The sequence below is a fragment of the Pogonomyrmex barbatus genome, unplaced genomic scaffold (genome assembly GCF_055798465.1).
Source record: "Pogonomyrmex barbatus isolate J1 unplaced genomic scaffold, ASM5579846v1 scaffold15, whole genome shotgun sequence".
In the NCBI taxonomy this organism is placed as follows: domain Eukaryota; kingdom Metazoa; phylum Arthropoda; class Insecta; order Hymenoptera; family Formicidae; genus Pogonomyrmex; species Pogonomyrmex barbatus.
The window spans coordinates 3,738,032-3,759,407 of NW_028297111.1; the positions used below are offsets into that span (position 1 = coordinate 3,738,032).

General features: G+C 35.0%; 1 protein-coding gene across 8 annotated transcripts in view; it reads right to left on the reverse strand.

Moving 5' to 3' along the window:
• Positions 1-16,400, reverse strand: part of LOC148937254 (uncharacterized) — a 204,789-nt gene extending 188,389 nt beyond the window's left edge. For 2 of the 8 annotated variants that reach the window (XR_016138508.1, XR_016138507.1), the window contains exons 1-5: positions 15,033-15,131; positions 13,937-14,907; positions 13,106-13,232; positions 12,248-13,024; positions 8,879-9,006 (exon numbers count right to left, since the gene is read on the reverse strand). Coding sequence is in view for 2 of the 8 variants with exons in the window: in XM_089073476.1 (XP_088929602.1) it covers positions 8,879-9,006; positions 12,248-12,350 (231 nt within the window). In the remaining 6 variants the exon portion in view is untranslated. Of the gene's footprint in view, positions 1-8,878; positions 9,007-11,603; positions 11,641-12,247; positions 13,025-13,105; positions 13,233-13,936; positions 14,908-15,032 lie in introns of all 8 variants that reach the window. The other 6 variants (XR_016138505.1, XR_016138504.1, XR_016138503.1 and 3 more) reach the window with 6 other exon arrangements.
• Positions 16,401-21,376: the final 4,976 nt, after the last annotated feature.

The window sequence follows — 21,376 nt, forward strand, 5'->3', positions numbered from 1 at the left end:
ACGAACGAATAAAATGGTTTTAAAAATGTCAAAATTATGTAAGTATGTTACAAATATTTTAAATACTTTATTATTGCTTTAAAATTAAAAAATTTTTAAATAACTCATAATTATTTTGAAAGTATAAAAAGTGTTTTTAACTAATTAATTAAATGAAATACAAAGCAGAGTAATGAGAAACGCTCTGACACAATGCAAATGTCTAAAGTGCCGCGCGCCGTTGTGCCGATCATGACCGCGCGAATTCCGCATACGCCCATTCGTTAACTTCAATAGCTCACAGTTCAAATTCTACTCATCGGATCGCTTTTTGGCAAAGAGCTTTTCATCTTAAAATTTCACGGAGAATACATTGACAACGAGCGGTACGGCAGTTCTGGGATACACTGTATATATATTTTTATATTTTTCATATGTAATTTATGTATATATGTACGTACGTATGTATGTATGTACGTATGTATATATGTAGATATATATGTATGTATATATGTATGTATATGTTGGGTTAGGTTAGGTTTAAATTATGCGAGCGCTTTGATTGGTGCCATCTGGAACGAGTGTGTGGTGTCGCATTTTCGGCGGGTTTGTCTGCCGGCGACTTTTGGAGCGAGTACCTTCACGGCTCCTGGTTGTTCGAAATGTATAAGTCAGTTAGAGTTAATAAATCACTAGATTAGTTCAACGTAATCACTGTTCATTTTCTTCCACGTGCCTCAAAAATACACAACAGTTGGCGATGAGGATGGGATTAGAAAGAAGAAAAAAAAAAGTTCGTGACTTTCCATTAGTACAAAGAAGAAGTACATGTGTCAACGTTACGTTATACGTTTCGAGTGAAATAAGAAAAAGTTTTCAGTGATTGTTGTGCGAAAAATATGGCACTACCAGCCACACAAGTTCCAACGGCACAGATTCCTAGTTCGTTTACAATCGAGCCTTTCGATCCAGAAACTACTACGTGGAAACGATGGCATCAATGACTCGAAGAAGCTTTTTCAATTTTTAATATTCCAAAGGAAAAGAAGGTATCGTATTTATTACATTACATCGGACCGAATGCTTTCGATGTCCTTTGCGACAGATTTGACCTAGAGAATCCGTTCAAGAAAGATTATAAAATGATAACGAAAACCTAACGGATTTTTACGATCTAGCACCGTTAGAAATTGAAAATTTTCGTTTTCATCAACGTAAACAAATGGAAAGAGAATCGATACAGCAATTCGCATCGGTTTTACACAAGCTCAGCATACACTGCAACTTTGGAACGTACCTAAAAACAGCTCTTCGAAACCAATTTGTATTTGGTCTACGGGATAAAAGGATGCAAGCGAGGCTTCTAGAAAAAAAGGAATTAGACTACGATACGGCAGTTCAGGCGGCTACGACAATGGAGTTATCGGAAAAAGGCGCGAAACAACTACAAGGAGAAACAGCGACCATATTTACAAAACATATTTACAAAACAAGAAGCAGCAAAAACACAAATACAAAGATAAGTCAAACATAGAGTCATACATAGAGAAAGGTAATACCGGGAACAAAGTTTCCAATTTCAAATTCAATAAGAATACGAGTGCCAATACAAATGTAAATAAAACTTATAATGTAAATTCGAATTTAAATGTTATAGATGCAGAGGTGCACACCTAGCAACAAGGTGTACATTAAATAGGAAAGTCCGATGCAATGGTTGTGGCGTAAAAGGACACTTACAAAAAGTATGTTTTAAACAGTGAAATCAAACAAACCGTTTAGAAGAAATTTTACACTTGGAACAAGTCTACGCGCGAGATAAGTTGTACGTGACCTTAAAGGTAAATAAGAAATATCTGAGATTTGAAATAGATAGTGGTTCCGCAGTAACGATTATGAATATAAACCAAGCGAAAATATTATTTCCATATTCGTCTATCCATGAAAGTGATTTATAATTAATATCATATTGTAATAAGAGAGTAAACACAGAAGGATTTATGATAGTTAAAGTAGAATTCGATAATAAAGTATACAATTTAAATTTATATTTGACTGATATCGAAAAAGAACCTCTTTTGGACCGAGAATGGCTGCATCAAATAAAGAATTTGAATTCAATTTTTGAAGGAGTAGGAAATATTCACTCGGTTAATTGTAGGTTGGAAAATAGAAATGAGAAGTTAAATAATTTACTGAAAAAGTTTCATAATTTAATAACAGGAGATTTTAAACCAATGAATGGTATTCAAACAAGTTTAAATTTGAAAAAAGAGGCAACTCTAGTATTTTTGAAAGCAAGACAAGTTCCTTTCAAACTTATATTGTTAGTAGAAAAGGAGTTGGAAGATCTGGAAAAGAAAGGGATTTTGGAAAAAGTAAATTCCTCAAAATGGGCTACACCAATTGTATCTGTGTTGAAGTCAAATAATAAAATTAGAATTTGTGGAGATTACATATGTTGAAGTCAAATAATAAAATTAGAATTTGTGGAGATTACATATGTTGAAGTCAAATAATAAAATTAGAATTTGTGGAGATTACAGCGGTACATTAAATCCACAACTAATCATTGATGAGCACCCTCTGCCCACCATTGATGAACTTTTTGCATCAATGACTAGGGGAGTAACCTTCTCCAAAATAGATCTCCAACAAACGTATTTATAAATGGAAATTAAAAAAGAATGTCAAGAACTTTTAACGTTAAACACACATAAGGGATTGTACAAATCGACTAGATTAATGTATGGAGTGGCATCTGCGCCAGCAATATGGCAAAGGGAAATTGAAAGTATATTGAAAGGAATAGATGGTGTAACCGTTTTTCTAGACGACATTAAAATAACTGGTAGATCGGACACAGAACATTTACAAAGAATCGAATCAGTTTTTCAAAGGTTGAATGACTACAATTTAAAAATTAATGTCGATAAATGTCAATTTTTTCAAAAATAAATCGATTATTGTGGTTATACAATAGATAAGGATGGTATCTATAAAAGTCAAAGTAAAATTGAGACGATTGATAAAATGGAGCGTCCGAAAGCCATAATAGAATTAAGATCATTCATAGAAATGATAAATTATTACAGCAGATTTATTCCAAATTTAAGTACGATTTTGGGACCGTTAAATAATTTGTTAAAAAAACATTTTAAATTTGTATGGTCACAGAATGTGAGAAAGCGTTCGTGAAAGCGAAAAAAGAATTTCAAAATGAACGAGTTTTAGTACATTTCAACCCAGATTTACCTCTTGTGTTAGCAACGGACGCGAGTCCATACGGTGTAGGGGCAGTTCTATCCCATCTATATCCAGATGGTTCAGAGAGACCCATTCAATTCGTCTCACGAGCGCTATCTGAGACTCAAAAGAAATACGCGCAAATCGATAAGGAAGCTTATAGTATTATATATGGGATTAAAAAATTTCACCAGTATTTATAGGGGAGAAAATTTTTACTAATTACAGACCATCGTCCGTTGGTACAAATCTTTTCACCTGAAAAAAAGTTGCCAGTATATTCTGCAATGCGAATGCAACATTACGCAATTTTTTTAAGAGGATTTACGTACGAAATCAAATATAGAAAATCAGAATTACATGGTAACGCAGTTTGTTTATCACGGTACCTATACAAAATAATGAAAACATTTACGATACAGTTGATGTATTTCAATTGGAAACAATTGAATCATTACCGGTTACAAGCGATCAGTTAGCAAAAGAAACTGAAAATGATCCTGCCTTGAGAAAGTTACGTATGTTGTTAGCAGAAGGCAAAGAAATTCCAGAGAACGAACGATGGCATATAAACCAACAAGAATTTTCGATACAAGGAAACGTCGTTTCACGTGGTCACAAAACAATAATTCCAAAAACTTTAAGATTCAAAGTTTTACAAGAATTGCACGTAGGCCATTTTGGTATTGTTAAGATGAAAAATTTAGCGAGGGGATATTGCTGGTGGCTGGGTATAGACTCAGACATTGAAAAATTAATACAAAATTAATACAAAATTGTGTTCAATGTAATAGTTTCAAAAATAACCCGAGGAAGGTAGAACAGCATATGGGAACCTTCTGAAGCTCCAATGCATAGAATACATATCGATTTTGCGAGACCTTTCCTGGGATATAATTTTTTCGTTTTAGTCGACGCATATTCAAAATGGCCTGAGGTACATATATTGAAAAATATAACGGCACAAACTACAATTCAAAAATGTAGGAAAATTTTTGCAGCACGGATTCCCTAAGATCATTATGAGTGATAATGGTCGTACGTTTGTTTCTACAGAATTCGTTTTTAAAACTAAACGGAATTCTTTTGAAAAATACAGCACCGTATAACCCATCTACAAATGGGCAAGCGGAGCGTTTTGTATAAACTTTAAAGAAATCCTTAAGAAGTATAAAATGTAATAAAGAAAATGTACATTTACAATTACAAAGATTGCTGCTACAATACAGAAATACGGCACATGCGGTTACCGGGAAAAGTCTGGCAGAACTATTTTTAGGTAGGAAATTGAGAATACGACTAGATTTACTTGTACCAATCAAAGAAACTTATGTAAATAGCGATGTAAATAATAATAGAAATATTATATTTTTTAATGAGGGAGAGAGAGTGAATTGTAGAGATTATATCGAAAAATCTAAATGGAGATTCGGTAGAATAATCCAAAGATTAGGAAAACTACATTATCAAATTGAGCTAGACGATAAACGAATATAGAAAAGGCATGTAAACCAAATAAGGAAGATAGGGGAAAGAACTCCCGATCAAACGATGCAGGATTCGTATATCCCGCATTAGGATCTTGAGATAGGCAGAAATCAAAAACGAGTCACGGAACAAGAGATCCAAGTACAAGTACACAGAGAAGAACAGGTTCAGGTTGAACTCGAAGCAGAACAACCATTGCAGCTTCCTCTACCGCAACGAGAGAATCGTACACCCATTAAAGGAACAGTACAAGTAGAAGTGCCGGAAACGGTACGGCGTTCGAGTAGGGCTAAAAAGAAGCCGGAACGTTTCCATGATTTTGTTACACAAATGGATAATATCGATTAGATGTGTTAGGAAAAGGAGATGCAGTTGGGGGAAACGGAATCTCTCGTTACGGCTCCGCAAATTAGTTTTAAGGATTTTAGAAGCGGTACTATGTTTCGTTTTTGATACGGAGGATAGCACTTTTTAAGAGAAGAGGGTGTTGGGTTAGGTTTAAATTATGCGGGCGCTTTGATTGGCGCCATCTGGAACGAGTGTGTGGTGTCGCATTTTCGGCGGGTCTGTCTGCCGGCGACTTTTGGAGTGAGTACCTTCACGGCTCCTGGTTGTTTGAAATATATAAGTCAGTTAATAAATCACTGGATTAGTTTTGTTCAACGTAATCACTGTTCATTTTCTTCCATGTGCCTCAAAGTATATATGTATGTATGCATGTATATATGTACGTATTTCTTGTGCGAGTTCAACGGGCCTTTCCGATTCCACACGTCGGTGACGATACGTATACGTTCCTCATACGCTCGGCCTCGCGTATACGCGCGATCCGTTCGACGAAGCACCAGATGTCTAGACAGAAACGCCATCATCAGCCACAAATTACACACCGTCGAATGCGTAGACGTCCACATCGCGCGTATCAACTCGAGCGAGTTGATCGCGTCGCTATCGGCTTCCACCGATACCCCGTCCTCCTCCTCTTCCCGCTCGATCGTCGGTCGTTTCTCTCGTTCCATCGTCATCGCGCGTTTCTCCCGTTCCATCATCATCGCGTGTTTCTTCTGTTCCACCACCTCGCGTTCCATCTCTCTTGAGAACTCGAACGGTTCGTGTAAGAACGTTATTATCTCCGAATCCTTCAATTGACTCTCCAGAACTTTAGACTCAAACTAATGATACGTCGTCGATATCCTTAATCAAATATATATACTCTCAGGCAGCGTCAAAGACGCGCCAAACTGCGGCATCCTCCCGACGAAAAGACGGCATCCTTTCGTCTCGGGACGCGCAAAGCCCCGTAGAGACGCACAGGACGTGTGCCTTCCTGTCATCAAACCCCGTACAAAAAACAGATAAGCTTAATTTTATAAAAAGAGGATAAAAAGAGAGAGCATGTGCCACGATGAGGTCCGACCAGTCATAAAAATCCGTAATTATTTTTACGAAAAATATCACCTCAGCTAAGAATCGAACCTGGATCTCATCGTTGTAAATCACGAACGTTCGTTCCGCGTTAGTATTAATTACAACATAGATTCTCGCGTTAAAAGAAAAATTCATATCTTTCAGTTTCTTTGGCCCGATACCAACGCGAAACCAACTTGGATATACGTTATGTAAACCGTATTATTTACGAATAATTGGCCCAAAGGTCGTCGATACGCGCTCGCCAAACGAAGTGACGTGAAGTTGTCGGGAAAGAAACGCAGGTAGTCTGTCAATAACAATAATCTGCCGTACGATTTTCCGTTTATACTGACCGAGCATAAGTAGTGTCACTACGTACATTTTACCTTCTAACATCGACACCACGTCAATGCGTCGCAACGCGCACAGATCCATGTTCGTCGAGCCGTCTCTATCGCGCGTTGCGATCGTCATTGTTGCTGCGGTCGTCATCGTCGTCACTAATGCCGATTTCGAGACTTCGCTCTTGTTCTTTAAACCGTATAAATTTTGAATGACGAAAAAATCTGCTTCGCTCAAACGCACGGGAACAGTTTTAGAGGGAACAAAGGCGTACATTATCGAATCCTTCTGAGGACTGTGGTAATCCTAAAGCATGACCGATCTCGTGCATCAATGTATACAGAAAATGAAGCATGTCAGTAGAATTAGCAGTCAGCTCGATATTCCTTTTTTCCGAGTTATCTATGTGCACTTCTGACACGTCGGACGATTCCAACGGGAAAAAAGAGTAAGTTAGCACGTAACCGGGTCCGTCCAACAGCGAGGGCCACATTTGGCTACTGTGATATCGAGAATCTACGAACATGTGAAAACCCTCTTGATATTACGATGTCGGGATTCATCAAATCGCGTTCGAACGTCAACGACGAATTTGCCGCCCACATCTCGAGCGGTCTCGGTAGAACGCTCTCGCTCGCCAGATGAAAGTGAGAGACGCGTCTTCACGGACTTCCTCGGGAGCTTATCCAAAGTGGAATTCGGTATATTTTTTACGCCACATCGCGGTTTACGCATCTGTTTCAACGTCGTAAAGAATCTCATTACCGGGTATACGGTAATACTCCTGAAATAGCGCGATCGTGTCTCAGAGTCGATGTCGCGTTATCGGACCATATCATTTGTATGTTGTCACTATCTAATATAAATATCTGTACGTATGCAAAAACCAAATCGCTTCCTCGTTGTTATCAGCAACGGACTCGCGAATTGCCGATTACGGCTATCGCGCACGCCACTACGACGGTCCCGCGCACGAGCGTCATCGCGCAAAATGATAGTAGAATCAACACTGCGCGTCGCTGACAAATCCCGAAAAAAATGTCTGAGCCGCTCGATCGATATCGCCATTGGTACGCGTCGCGATAGATGGAGTCTGGTGCGAACGCGCAGTGATGCTAGATTCAAGACGAGAGTCACGAGAGAGTCAGGGAGTGGGGATGCCGCACACAAGGAGAAAGGATGTCCATGGAGAGTTCGAAAGTTCGACCGGCGTCGGGTAATAGAAGAGGCTAGCAAAGACCTAGTCCTGACTCTTTCGCTCTTTGTTTTCACAACTAGCCTGCTCGTTCGGCGATTCTGATTTCTGATCATCGAAATGATCGCGTTTTACGATATAGGCTTTGCTTTAGCGCTTACAGTTGTAAGCATTATATTAATAACATTGACATACAATGTTCGTTATATTTAAAAAAAATGGAAATTATATCTGTTATTAGAAAGAGTTATATCTGTAATTAGAAAATAATAAAGAATAGATATAATAGAAAATAGAAAAATTAGAAAAATAAAAAATTTTATTATATTTTTTTGTATTTTTGTATTTTTTTGTACTTTTTTGTATTTTTTATATTTTTTAATTTTATTTTTTATTATATTTTTTACATATTTATCTTTATAACAAGTATAATATGTGCACATTAAAACAAAATAAAGTCTTGTGCAGATGCGATATTCTTTATAGATATTGTATATTATTTATTTAAACTTATTGCTATTATTATTATTTACTATTATTATTAGTATTTATTTAATTTAATGCTTTAATGCATTCGATAGAATACAAGCAATTATCCTTTTTATTGTTGCATATTAGACGAAGATGGAGCAATATCGTCTGCAGTATGGTGAAAACTTTTCTTTTGCTTTACCGAACATAGATGAAAACTTTTCTTTTGCTTTTGCCGAAGAAGTAACATATAATTTATCTGCCGACATAAATGCTTTTCATCGAGCTTCATGTTTAAAGCAGTTTCGTTTTTTGCTTTTAACGCTGACTTCAATACACAAATGGCATTTACAGTAGTCGACGATAATCTGTTTCGTTTTCTTGTTTTAACATCTGTTAAGAGGGAAAATATTCTTTCCGGCTGCATTTGAATTTAGGAGTGCTCTAGCAGAATTCAAGAGGGCTCTTAAATTGGGATATTTGGTTTCATTATTTAAATATTGTCTTTGTAAAATCTCCTTCCACATATTATCAAAATTTAATTTTAACAAATCTTGTTTCTCTGTTAAATTCAGATTAAAAATCTGAATTTAAGGCAAACCATTCTTTCTTTAAATCGTTTTCGTTAAAACCCCCCATTCTTGCAGCAATAAAAGAAAGATCATGAAATGATGTTTCCCTATCAGTACTCAATAAAACTATATGTGGTAAAAGAATTTGTAATTTTGATAAAAATGTATCACTTACTGGTAATCTTTTGAAAATTTTTTCGGCTGCAGTTATGTAAAATCGCAAACAGTTCTCTCGAATAGTTGCAACCATGCTTGCGTGTTCATCCTCTATCAATTGATGAAAATATTCTTCGCACTCCGATCCTAAAAAAATATCATTTAAAGATTTATGATTTTCTGTCTTACAAAATGTTATATTTGGCAAATGTTTCAAAATTTCTGGTTTTATAAAATTTGTACAAATTTCTTTGAAAAAATCAATTGATTTTGATTGTAACAGATATATCCTCATTTCCTCAGCTTGGAAAAATGCATTAAATACATGAAAAAAAAATGTAATGTATATTTTAAGAATAGCAAATATGCTTTTGTATCTACATTCTGCACGACACGTAACAAATTTTCTGCAGATGTACCTTTCTCGCTCACGATCATTTCATTCAAAAAATGTTGTATCATATTCCAAGATTGAAAAAGTCTGTCGATACACGCGTGATGAGAAAGCCATCGTGTATTACATAACTTTACAATTCTGTGAGTCCTTTCTTCAAAACATTCACTTAATTCGTTGAAAATAGACCATCGCGTGGAAATACAGGTATAGCTTGTAATTCTTTTCAAGAATTCCTCACAAGCTTGAGGTATCTTAGCACACGCGGCATGCGAAGCTAATGAAGCAGAATGGCATGGACATGATAATGTCAATACATTATTGCATCGCTTCCACTTTTTTCTTGAAATATAAATGTTTTCCGACCATAACGGACGTATTGTCGCATGACAAGGCAACAATATTTGAAAAAGGTATTTGTAGTTTCCACTTTTCATATTTAAATGCATTAAACAATTTTTCCGCGTTTCAATCTGTTGCATCGATATCAATTAATTTAGTAAAATTACTAGTAAGTTGCGAATAGTAAACTAGTAAGTTGCGAATGAACTTCTAATATTTCAATATGAACGTATTGAACGTGAAATGTCATCCATTTTTCACTAGAAATATCTGTTGATTCATCTATAAAAATAGAAAATGTTGTATTTTGAATATTTTCTATCACACGATCCGTCTCAACTGAATATAAAACGTTCGTAATTGTATTCGTACATTTTTATCGACTCATAGTCATGCTTTTCAAAACATTAGGATTTTTGCCTACGTCTTTAAAAAAATCGAATATTATTTTTGCATTTTCGTGTGAAATATTTTTTTCAGCGATTAAAGCAGTAAATCGAATCTCCGCGAATTTTTTCCGCTCCTCAAAGGACGAAAACAGTTCGCTAATTTCTATGTTACAATCTTCATTCGATTTGCTTGTTATTTCATCAAACTTTTCGCAATTATTCTTATGTATTTTAGATTCGGCGTGACAGTAGATTTGCGATAAACCGCCAGCAATAGTTTTTTTCGCAAATCGTACATGATGCAAATAAATTTACATCACATTGCACTTCGCGTAGCCATGGCTTAAATTGCTCGATCTCTAATTATTGCTGCTTAAATACATTCGGATGCAATGGTTTTTTGTTCAAAAGTTACGTTATCATTATCAGATGATGATACATCTTTGTTAATATTTTTTTTATATTGCGCAGATTCTGCATGTCTTATAATATTCGATATTGGATCACACGAAAAATTTTTAGCGCATACAATGAAAAAAACTATCATCAAACTATCAAACTATCATCAAAAGGTAATTTTCGTATCCAAAATTTAAATTGCTCATCATTAAGCCAAGCTTTTGAGAAGCTTCGTTTTACTTCTTTTTCAATGCATCACACGATTCCATATCAAAGTGGAAATATAGCAAAACCAAAAATGTAAAACTTACCGATTAAATAGAGGTAGCCAATAAACAGAGGTAGCCAATTGCATTGATTAACTACACTGGCTAACTACACTGAACTATTCTAAAGCTAAACTTATTACAATTATTGCAAACACTATTACTTTTATTGACAATCTATACTCACTACGTAGACGACTCTTTTTCTATTCCATCCGCTCTAAGCAACAGCGTAACTTGGAATAATATTATAATATGAGTTAAATAATCCGTCATGAGGTGGCTTATGGGAGTGATCACCTGATGGGGGAGGGGAGGAGAATGAATTACTCCATATTAATGAATACTATTGATTGAATGTAAGATTGACTTGTCGCAAATATAAGAAATAAAAGCAAATATATGTGAAAAGCCTGCTGCGTAAAATATATTTTTGAAATATTACTACACACATATTTATTGAGTACTGATACACACAGCTTTATTGAGTACTGATATGGAAACATCATTTCATGATTTTTCTTTTGCTGCAAGAATGGATGGTTTTGACGAAAACGATTTAAAGAAAGAATGGTTTGCCTTAAATTCAGATTTTTCAGTAACAGAGAAACAAGATTTGTTAAAATTAAATTTTGATAATATGTGGAAGGAGATTTTACAAACACAATATTTAAATGAAACCAAATATCCCAATTTAAGAGCTCTCTTGAATTCTACTAGAACACTCCCAAATTCAAATGCAGCTCCGGAAAGAATATTTTCTCTCTTAACAGATGTTAAAAAACAAAAAAACGAAACAGATTATCGTCGACTACTGTAAATGCCATTTGTGTATTGGAAAAAGCAAAAAACGAAACTGCTTTAAACATGAAGCTCGATGAAAAGCATTTATCTTTTATGTCGGCAGATAAATTATATGTTACTTCTTCGGTAAAGCAAAAGAAAAGTTTTTACCTACATGCTGCAGACGATATTGCTGGTCCATCTTCGTCTAATATGCAACAAAAGGATAATTGCTTGTGTTTCATCAAATGCATTAAAGCATTAAGTTAAATAAATACTAATAATAATAGTAAATAATAATAATAGCAATAAGTTTAAATAAATAATACAATATACAATATCTATAAAGAATATCGCATCTGCACAAGACTTTATTTTTTAAGTTTTAAGTTTTAATGTGCACATATTATACTTGTTACAAAGATAAATGTGTAAAAAATATAATAAAAAATAAAATTAAAAAATATAAAAAATACAAGAAAGTACAAAAAAATACAAAAATACAAAAAAATATAATAAAATTTTTTATTTTTCTAATTTTTCTATCTTCTCTTATATCTATTCTTTATTATTTTCTAATTACAGATATAACTCTTTCTAATAACACATATAATTTCCATTTTTTTTTAATATAACGAACATTGTATGTCAATGTTATTAATATAATGCTTACAATTGTAAGCGCTAAAGTGGACGTAACCTATATCGTAAAGCGCGTTTCGATGATCAAAAATCAGAATTGCCGAACGAGCAGGCCAGTTATGAGAATAAAGGGCGAAAGAGTCAGAACTAGGTTTGCTAGTCTCATCTATTACCTGACGGCGACCGAATTTCCGAACTCTCACGGACATGCTTTCTCCTTGTGTGCGGCATCCCCACTCCCTGATTCTCTCGTGACTCTCGTCTTGAATCTAGCATCACTGCGAACGCGTCGAAATCGCAATACGAGAGATGCGCATACTACTATTGAGCAAAAGCGAATTATCTCGCCCTAACTTTTTATTGATTTCACGTTTTAGAAATCTTACTTTTTAGCTTTAGTCGATCTCGCTCTTTTATTTCTAACGACGACTCGCCGGAAGTCCGACCGCAATTACGATGATTCGATTTTATTTTCTTTTTGCGTTATCGGCATGAAAAAAAAGACACGTCTGTCGCCGCGACGAAATGTTTCTTTGCTCTACGTACACAAACCGAAAATTTCAATCACGACTACAATAAGATTTTTTTAATTTTTATTTTCTATTCTTTTTACTAAAAAATTCTTTCTTTTTATATTTTAAAAAAAAAAAGATAATTTCAGAAAGGATTCCATCATTGATAAAATCAATACAAATATTTTTTCATATTATATATTTTCATATTATATATTTTCTTTGTGAATACATTTTTTTAGATAACAGAATACAATAAAGTATAATAAAATATAAAATATTATATATAGAGCATCGTTTATTTAATCAAATTAACTATTGATTCGTTAAATTTTGTTTGCTTTCATTATGAGACGAGCCTCATATTTCGTAGAAATCAAAACGAGTGCGTAAGATTTGTATAAAAATTATTTTCAGTAATTATCTTTCATGTTCTTTCTATAATCGCAAAACATTTGACATGTTTGTAAATTTGCAGAAGATCTTATCACTCAGAATAAATAATTGAAAAATTATTACCTTAAATGTCGTTGTTGCTGCAATCCTTGTGGTAAATAAATCAACTGTTAATATTCGTCTCTACTATGTTCTTATTTATCCTTTCTTGTATTATTATTATTATTTTCTTATTTTAATCTGCTAGTACCTGCGAAGTTGCAAAATGAAATCAGGAAACGAATTGATTTTTCGAGTTTACATAAATTAATCGAGTTTACATAAAAGAACTTTCTTCTATTCGAATAAAAAGAAGAATTGTTTAATCTTATTAAATATCGTCTTTAAGATGCGTTGTTAATGATATTATATATATAATATATAAGTTATTAAACTGTTAATTGAGATAATTGTTTCAAAGTGTTCAAGGTCAAATAGTAATGAAAAAAAATCTTTATATTTAATACGAGTCATTAATTACGGAAAATTCCTTAATAATCGTTATTACTTATTTACGTTTTACAAGATGAGGTGAGGATTTCACAAGAATATAAAACACAAAGATCCTCGGAATGCATCTAAGCTTCCTCGTGCAATGATCATACTATAAATTTATTAGTTATGTTAGCATATAAAAGTTGTTAGTTGTATTCAGTTAGTCACAATATTTCAAGAAATATTATATAAGGATTTGATCAATCACTCAGTTGCATATTGGCATATTCAATCATTTATGTTAATTATCACATAATTGTACAACATAACCTCTCAAACGACTTATTATTTTATATTATTTTATATTATTATTTTATATTATTTTATATTATTACATCAAATCATAAGAGCATGCAATCAACTATTTACAACTATTTAATTATTTGTATTAGTCATTGCAAATATATATGTATTACTTACTTGTTCAACATACCTCTCATAAGAGTTATTATTTTATATTAAATTTACTATTAAATTCTCTTTCATCAATATCAGATTCAATAATTAATTAACAATTCATATGATTATTTATTAATTTCGTAGAAACAATGCGTTCGTAGAAACATTTGCGTTCGTGTATTCGTGTGTTCGTGTATTAAGGAAAGAAAAACAGGGTACGATAGCTCATCGTGCCGTGGCGCACACTCGACACTCACACCGTACTGAAAAGTTTTTTTTTCTTAACCTAAAAAGGAAGCGGCTTGCAATCCTGTCTATGCTTAAAGCTGACAGGGCGAATCTCTCATAGAGTGCAATGAGGATCCGCTGAGAGAACGCCGATTCTCTCCCAACGCAAAGCACTAGTAGATAGCAGAAGAATAGATAAGAGATAGTATAAGCAAGATACGGGGGCTGCAATCGCGTTGCTAAGTGCGCAAGTGCACCGAGCCACTAACCCACTGTACAGTGAAATAATAAAGAAAGCGGCTTGCGATTCCGTTAACGCTTAAAGCGGACAGGATAAACCTCCCTCGCACAGGGGTCACTAACGGAGAATCACTTTCCTCTCCGGCGCAGAGCACTAGAGTTAGAGGAAAGAAAAGATAGAGAAAAAGAGAGAAATAGGAAAGATAGTAGTGTATAGAGAACACGCACGCACCGTTCGATACGCTTAGAAATTCAATTCTTTATCAATTAGTATTATTTCATAACCTCGCAACGCGATGGTAACAGATTGAGGTTAGGTTACCTTGAGGTTACGTTGGTTGAAGGTTATGTGTTCCTTATGCACTTGTGGTTCTTTATACACTTGTGGTGCGCATGCGCGAGAACAATTCGTAGTTGTATATTACTTGTTACTCAATATCATAATTTCTTTACATAATTCGTTTAATTGTACATGCAATTCAATGAAATACTTCCATATATGCAATAAAATATTCTTTATCATACTAGAAAATAATTCACGAATCTGTATTATGGTTGCGTCCTGTACCATAATCTCAGTACATTACAGGCAATTACAATTGGAAGTTACATGCAACGATACAGAGTGCTTATAATGTACAAAACTTACAGATAATCAAAAGGATTACTCGTATATGTCCATATACGACAGCTGCTTACGCTCTACTGAAGAGACGGATCGGTAACGAAGCTCATTGGCGGAGAGTATCTCAAGGAACCAATCGGCTTGCGCATACACTAGTAAGTCTTCTTTTCAACCAATCGAGTTTAATTCGCGCACTGAATGTACTCAACTGCTTTGGTCAAGTGAAATATTGATTTGAAGTTATAATTCAGATTTATTAATACTTATGATCAAATAATTGTATGAAAGTGTCATAATAAATCATAGACATAGTTTAAGTCTCATTTACAATTAAATTGAACGTTTTAAAGATGCTGTTAGATTATATAATCTAACATATATATTCGAAATTAAATCGTGATTGCTCTGATATCATAACTCAGTAATACAGTATGCAATAATATCCATTGACTGTTCCAATATTATACATGGAATCAGCAATATGCAAAGTATTTCGAGATGTTATGGTTATTCGTCATAGATAAGGGCGGCTAGTATGCCCAACAAATGCTTGGAGGAGCGCACAAAATCTCAATCGACACTACGTGAATTAAAATTATTTAAGATCTAGAACGTCGAGACTTCCTGTCTCAGCTAAGGGCGGATGGAACGCTCAACAACTCAAAGAGGCAATACGAGGTTCCAGAGTGTTACCGAATCATAAAAATATTCAAAAATATTTCAGAGACTAAGTTCAATTATATACAAACGTATCGGAGACTAAATTCAATATGTATCAGAGACTATGTTCAATATCAAAGTCCTTACCGGAGATTAAATTCTTTAAGGAGACAGTTAGTTTCTTTAGGAGACTACACCTGAGATGTTCACTATCCACTTTTCGACTGCTCTAACATAAAATATTTCAAGTTCTCAATTGTTGTAACAATATATCAATCATTAAATCATTTTAAGTATCGATTTTAAATTCTCAAAATAATTCTAAGTATAAATCAAAATCACGAAAATATTCTATGTACAGTAAGCTGAATCAAGAAATATTCTATATATGGAGACGTAAAATATTTCAAAGACTGAGTTCAAGAATGTAAATGGTATCGGAGACTATGTTCAACTTGCAAAATAATTCTGGAGACTATGTTCAAATATATATCAAGATTACGTATCGGAGATTACACTTTCGCGGAGATGTTTACTACATGCTTTCTAATTTTCGACTGCTCTTATGTGTTGGAGACTAAGAGTTTTTTTTCGGAGACTGAGACTTTCGCGGAGATGTTTCTAATTTTCACGCTTTCTAATTTTCGACTGCTCTGAGGAGCACTCTCCGACGTTTCTTATATATCCTGACGATTGCATCAGCATCGAATGTTTTAGAACCCGTCAATCAAAGTCATTTACGATAAGAGCTAGCATGATTTTGAATTTATTTTCTAGGAACTGCTTGATTTATCGAGAGCTAACATGATTCGGAATTTATTTTCCAAGAATCATTTGATTTACGATGACAGCTAACATGATCGCTTGGCAAAATTCTCGGAAGCAGCGGCATCAAAGAGATGCCACCTCTAGAAAGGAATTCGAATATACTTTGTGCAAAACAGTTTGGGCATAGTTCAGTATGCACATAATCGATGCATTTATATAAGTTATATTGATCGATAAAAAAAATATGTAGACATACAACGTACGTTAACACGAGCAATCTATTAAATTATAGAATAAAATTTTAAAGTAAATGTATGTTTCCTTAGATTATGTGCAGTTAATTCAGCATACAAATAATAGAAGCGTGTGTGTACATATAATAAATGATAAATTATAATTTTTAATTATATTTAATTAAATTAAATGGTAGATCATAAATTAATTATTATGTTCTGGGATTGTAAAATAAAATTTGTACGCACGTATCAATTTTGTACTTTACTCATATGCTGTTTCATTTTCAGAATAAACATAAATGCATAAGAATAATATAATAATGTAATAATAGATGCAAGTATAAGGCATCAAGGACATAGGTTAAATTTGCTTATACAAGGAATAAAGCATTATCATTTATTATTAATATACTGCCAATTAATGCTTTTTTTATGCAATAAAAACTTTAGTTATTTATTTGTTTTTATCTTTTATAAAATATAGAATCAAATTAATTATTATTGATATTTGTTAACTTATGATTACAATTGTTTATTCATACATCCGATTGTTATTGATTCGAGTATGTGCAACTTGATTGCATTTATATACTCGATCGGCGGATTGTTAATCATTATAAACAATTGTAATTATTCACGAAATAGCTTCTTGTTAGCCTCGTTATATAGCTTTTAGGATTTAAGAGAATGCAAAACGATAATTGAATTGTTATTGTTCAAGAGATGTTTAATTTTGTCGTTCCTCATTCCTTATGCGTTTTATTATAATCCGTATTAATAATATTTTATAATATATTTGCTTATTGTTAAAGATAAGCTCAAAGGTAGATTATGTTCAAAGGAGTTAGAGTCGGCACTCGAGATCAGTCGGGAGGGTAATATATATATATATATATATATATGTTTATATATATTTGTGGATAATTAGTTTAATATAATGATAATTAAATAAAGATGTACATATATATAGGAATACATAGGTTTTATTATTAAGTTAAAGTTCTATAGTTTTTTCTTATAGTTCTAAATTGTTCCGAGTCGATCTCGAATGTGGACATCTAACGGTCGTTTAGTAAACCATCTTTTGCGTTCATAAAGGCATCCAAAAACTATTTTCATAAAAATCCAGGCAATACTCGTAAGATGCGAGTTTTAACCTAAAAATGATCGTACTTTATTGAATTTAATACTTATTATTTAATACTTGAATAAAATACTTATTATTTTTATCATTAATTTATATCATTAATTAATATGCTTGCCGAAAAACTGTTGGTAATTGCGAATTATCGATTACTCTCTGTAGTCCATAGATTTATATAGTGCATTCAAGACTAAGGTTAGAATAATTTTTCTATTTTATATTTCGGGCATATATAAAAAATCGTAAGGCGAAAAATAAGGTATATATGAAAATTTTAAAAGAAATGATTGGACATCACAGCACATAATATTATACAAATATTCCATATTTATGTTAATGTACTGTGATCATACCGAATATACTAAGATTATTTGTATAAAATCTGTGTAGAGTATCATTTGTCGTATCCCAAGTAGCAAGATGATGTCATTATGATTTAAGCCATGGGGCTGGAGATGGCGGCTTACAAGATGGAGGCCATATTGGTTCATGATGGTTTTCGTGGGCCGCCTTCCCTTGGAAGGATGCTGATTAGAACAATCCTCGTGGAGGTGGGGCTCTCTCTAAAATATCTGAGCTTCACCCTGGATGGTCAATGGGGAGGGAGGCACTTTAACTCCCTAGCTCCCCCCAGAGTGAAGACGGTAGGTTTAGCCGCCTTCTATTCAATTTGAGAGGTCTGGGCGCCAGAATGAGACGCCTTTATGCAAAAGAGCGCTGCGCTTGGCGAGAGCTTATAGGTGTCGCATGCAGCGGCCACGGTTCTTGCCGGGACGCCTCCCATTGAGCTTCTGGCTTGAGGGCACGCCGAAGTTTATCGGCATGCCCGCCAGTTGAAGGACCGGGGAGTGATCTCTATGGCTAGGGCCGTAAAATCTATAAGACGGAAAGTGCGGCGGCGGATCGTTACTCGCTGGTTAATTTAGCTTTATCCCGTCGTCGCAGGCGCCCGGATAGTGGAGGCCATTCGGCCCTGCCTGGAAGACTGGCTAGGCTCACGACTCTTCTTCCGATTTGTGCTTACTGGCCATGAATGTTTTAGCCGGTATCTGCACCAGATCGGAAGAGAGCGCGCAGCACGATGCCTGCACTGTGTGGCGGGCGAGAACACCGCGCAGCACACCTTAGAAGTGTGCACAACATGGGAGAATGAGCGCGGTGCTCTCGCCTCAGTGTTGGGCGAAAACTTTTCGCTGTCGGCCATCGTTGACTCAAATAAGAAGGGAAGGTGTGCGTCACGGAGGCCCGACCACGAACCAGTCGTGAAAACTCGTAATTATTTTTGCGAAAAAATACTACCTCAGCCAGGAATCGAACCTGGATCTCCTGCTTACCGGACAGGCATCTTATCCTTTCGAATACTGAGGCATGTGATGATATTTATCGCAATAACGTGTTTAGAACAACAAGTCAACAATACAATGATATACACATATACATATATTACAATATACATATATATATGTATATTTTCTCGAATCCCCACGATCGGTACTCCAGAGAGATGATGGTCCTATTCTCGAGAAAGACAGTTGACAACGAGGAGATCTGGAGGGAGATCTCCTTCTGCGAGAAAGTAATATCGCTGAAGGAGGAGACCGAGAAACGCCGGAGGAGGAAAGTAACCCCTCTCTCCGGCAGATGTCGTGGACGGGACGGAGGGGGACTGTGACGCTGGCTACGTAGGCGCCAGCAGTTCCCCCTCCTCAACGATTGACTCTAGAAGGGAGGGGGAGTAGTTCTCCCTCCCTTCCTATAAGACCAGGCGGGGCTCGGCCACTTCGGCCGAACTCCAGGAGGGCTCTAGGAACTGGGATAGGCTGCATACGTGTCGATTTCATCGCATCTTAGCTACCGGGAGCAAGCGCCAGGGACACTTTCCTGGTGCTCGCGATGGTTGGGATGGACCGAGTGCCGCCTACCTCTCCCCATCCTCGCCCTCCCATTACGGAGGGGGAGAGACGTCCATCCCTTAGGAGGCATGGGGGAGAGAGCGAACTCCCCCATCGGGAAGGGTGCGCTAACGCGGGCGGGCGCGGAGTGACCGGGAAGTATACCACTGGTGTTCCTCGGTCACCCCAATTATGCGCCTAGGACGGCACCCGTGAGGTTTTAGTGGGTAGGGGGTCCTAACTAATGAGGCCCGAGTCCCTCACTCCTCCAGACAAGTTCATAATGCCCGGGGGATTAATGCGTAACAGCATTTCCTCACATAAAAAAAAAAGAAGATTCCTCTCCATCTGGAAAGGAACCAAGCTTGTTCTGCTCCAGAAAGAGGGAAAATCAGCGGACTCCTCGTCCGCATACAGGCCCATGCCTGTTGGACAAGGTGAGCAAACTCTGCGAGAGAATCATCTCCGCTTGCCTCGTCCAGCATCTGTCCTGGATAGGTCCGGGTCTCTCGGAGGACCAGTACGGATTTTGAGAGGGCTGCTCTATGGTAGACGCTATACCAAGAATGCGATTTCTCTCGGATCTTGTCTTGGATGGGGGGAGTTGCGTTAACTGTCTCTTTAGACATTGTTAATGCCTTTAACTCCTTTCCCTGGGATTAGGTGGGGGAGGCGATGATATTCCATCGCCTCCCCCTATATTTAAGAAAGATAGTGTTCGAAAGTATCGATAAAAATAAGTATTGATCCTGAATTTATATTTTAGAAAATAATGTATCAAATTTATATCGATATCTACCGTAAATTTCCTAATTCTAGTTGAAAATTGATTGCAATTGGTTAGAAGAAATTCAATTGAAATCGTTTATTTTTATCACAAAACAAATGTTAAAATTATTATATATATTAAATATTTATTATTATATATATTATATAATAGAATACATTATAATTAAAAGAAATAAAATAATATTATATATATATATTATATATTTATGTTTTAGAATTATTGTTTTGCATGTCTTTATAAATCACAGATAAAATAAAAGATATATATATAGATAATAATAGATATATATATATATTTCTACTTTATCTATTTTAAAAGTAATATGTTTAAAATTTTTTTGCAACTATTAGTTTTTCTTTAAAAAAAACAACTTGTTAAGTTTTGATTCCTTGAGATGATTTCGTCTTTCATTTAATATATATCCTGCTTTTGAGAAAATTTCTTAAGAAGAAACTGATGTAGCTGAAATGTAAAGATATTTATGAGCCAGTGATGGTAAAAGGTTCAAATGCAGATTAGATTTCCAAAATTTAAGTACATTTTTATTTTTATCAATATTAATCTGTTGTAAGTATTGGCGTATAATAATTATCGCATCACTAATTGGAGTTGCTATAATATTTTGTCTTCAGACGTTCATCTAAAAATGCAAAAATTCTTGATTGAAATGTACTGTCCATATCAACTTCTGCAAATGACAGTGAAATATCTGAAACTTCATTTTCTAATGTTGTATTAATTCTGCGCACTTCATTTTGTTAATAAGTTTGCCTGGAAACTTTTTTCCATATTTTGGAAAACCAACTTTTTAAATCGGGGACCGAACAACGTTGCACATTTTGTAATTAATCGTGTTTCGTATGGATGTAATCGGTTAA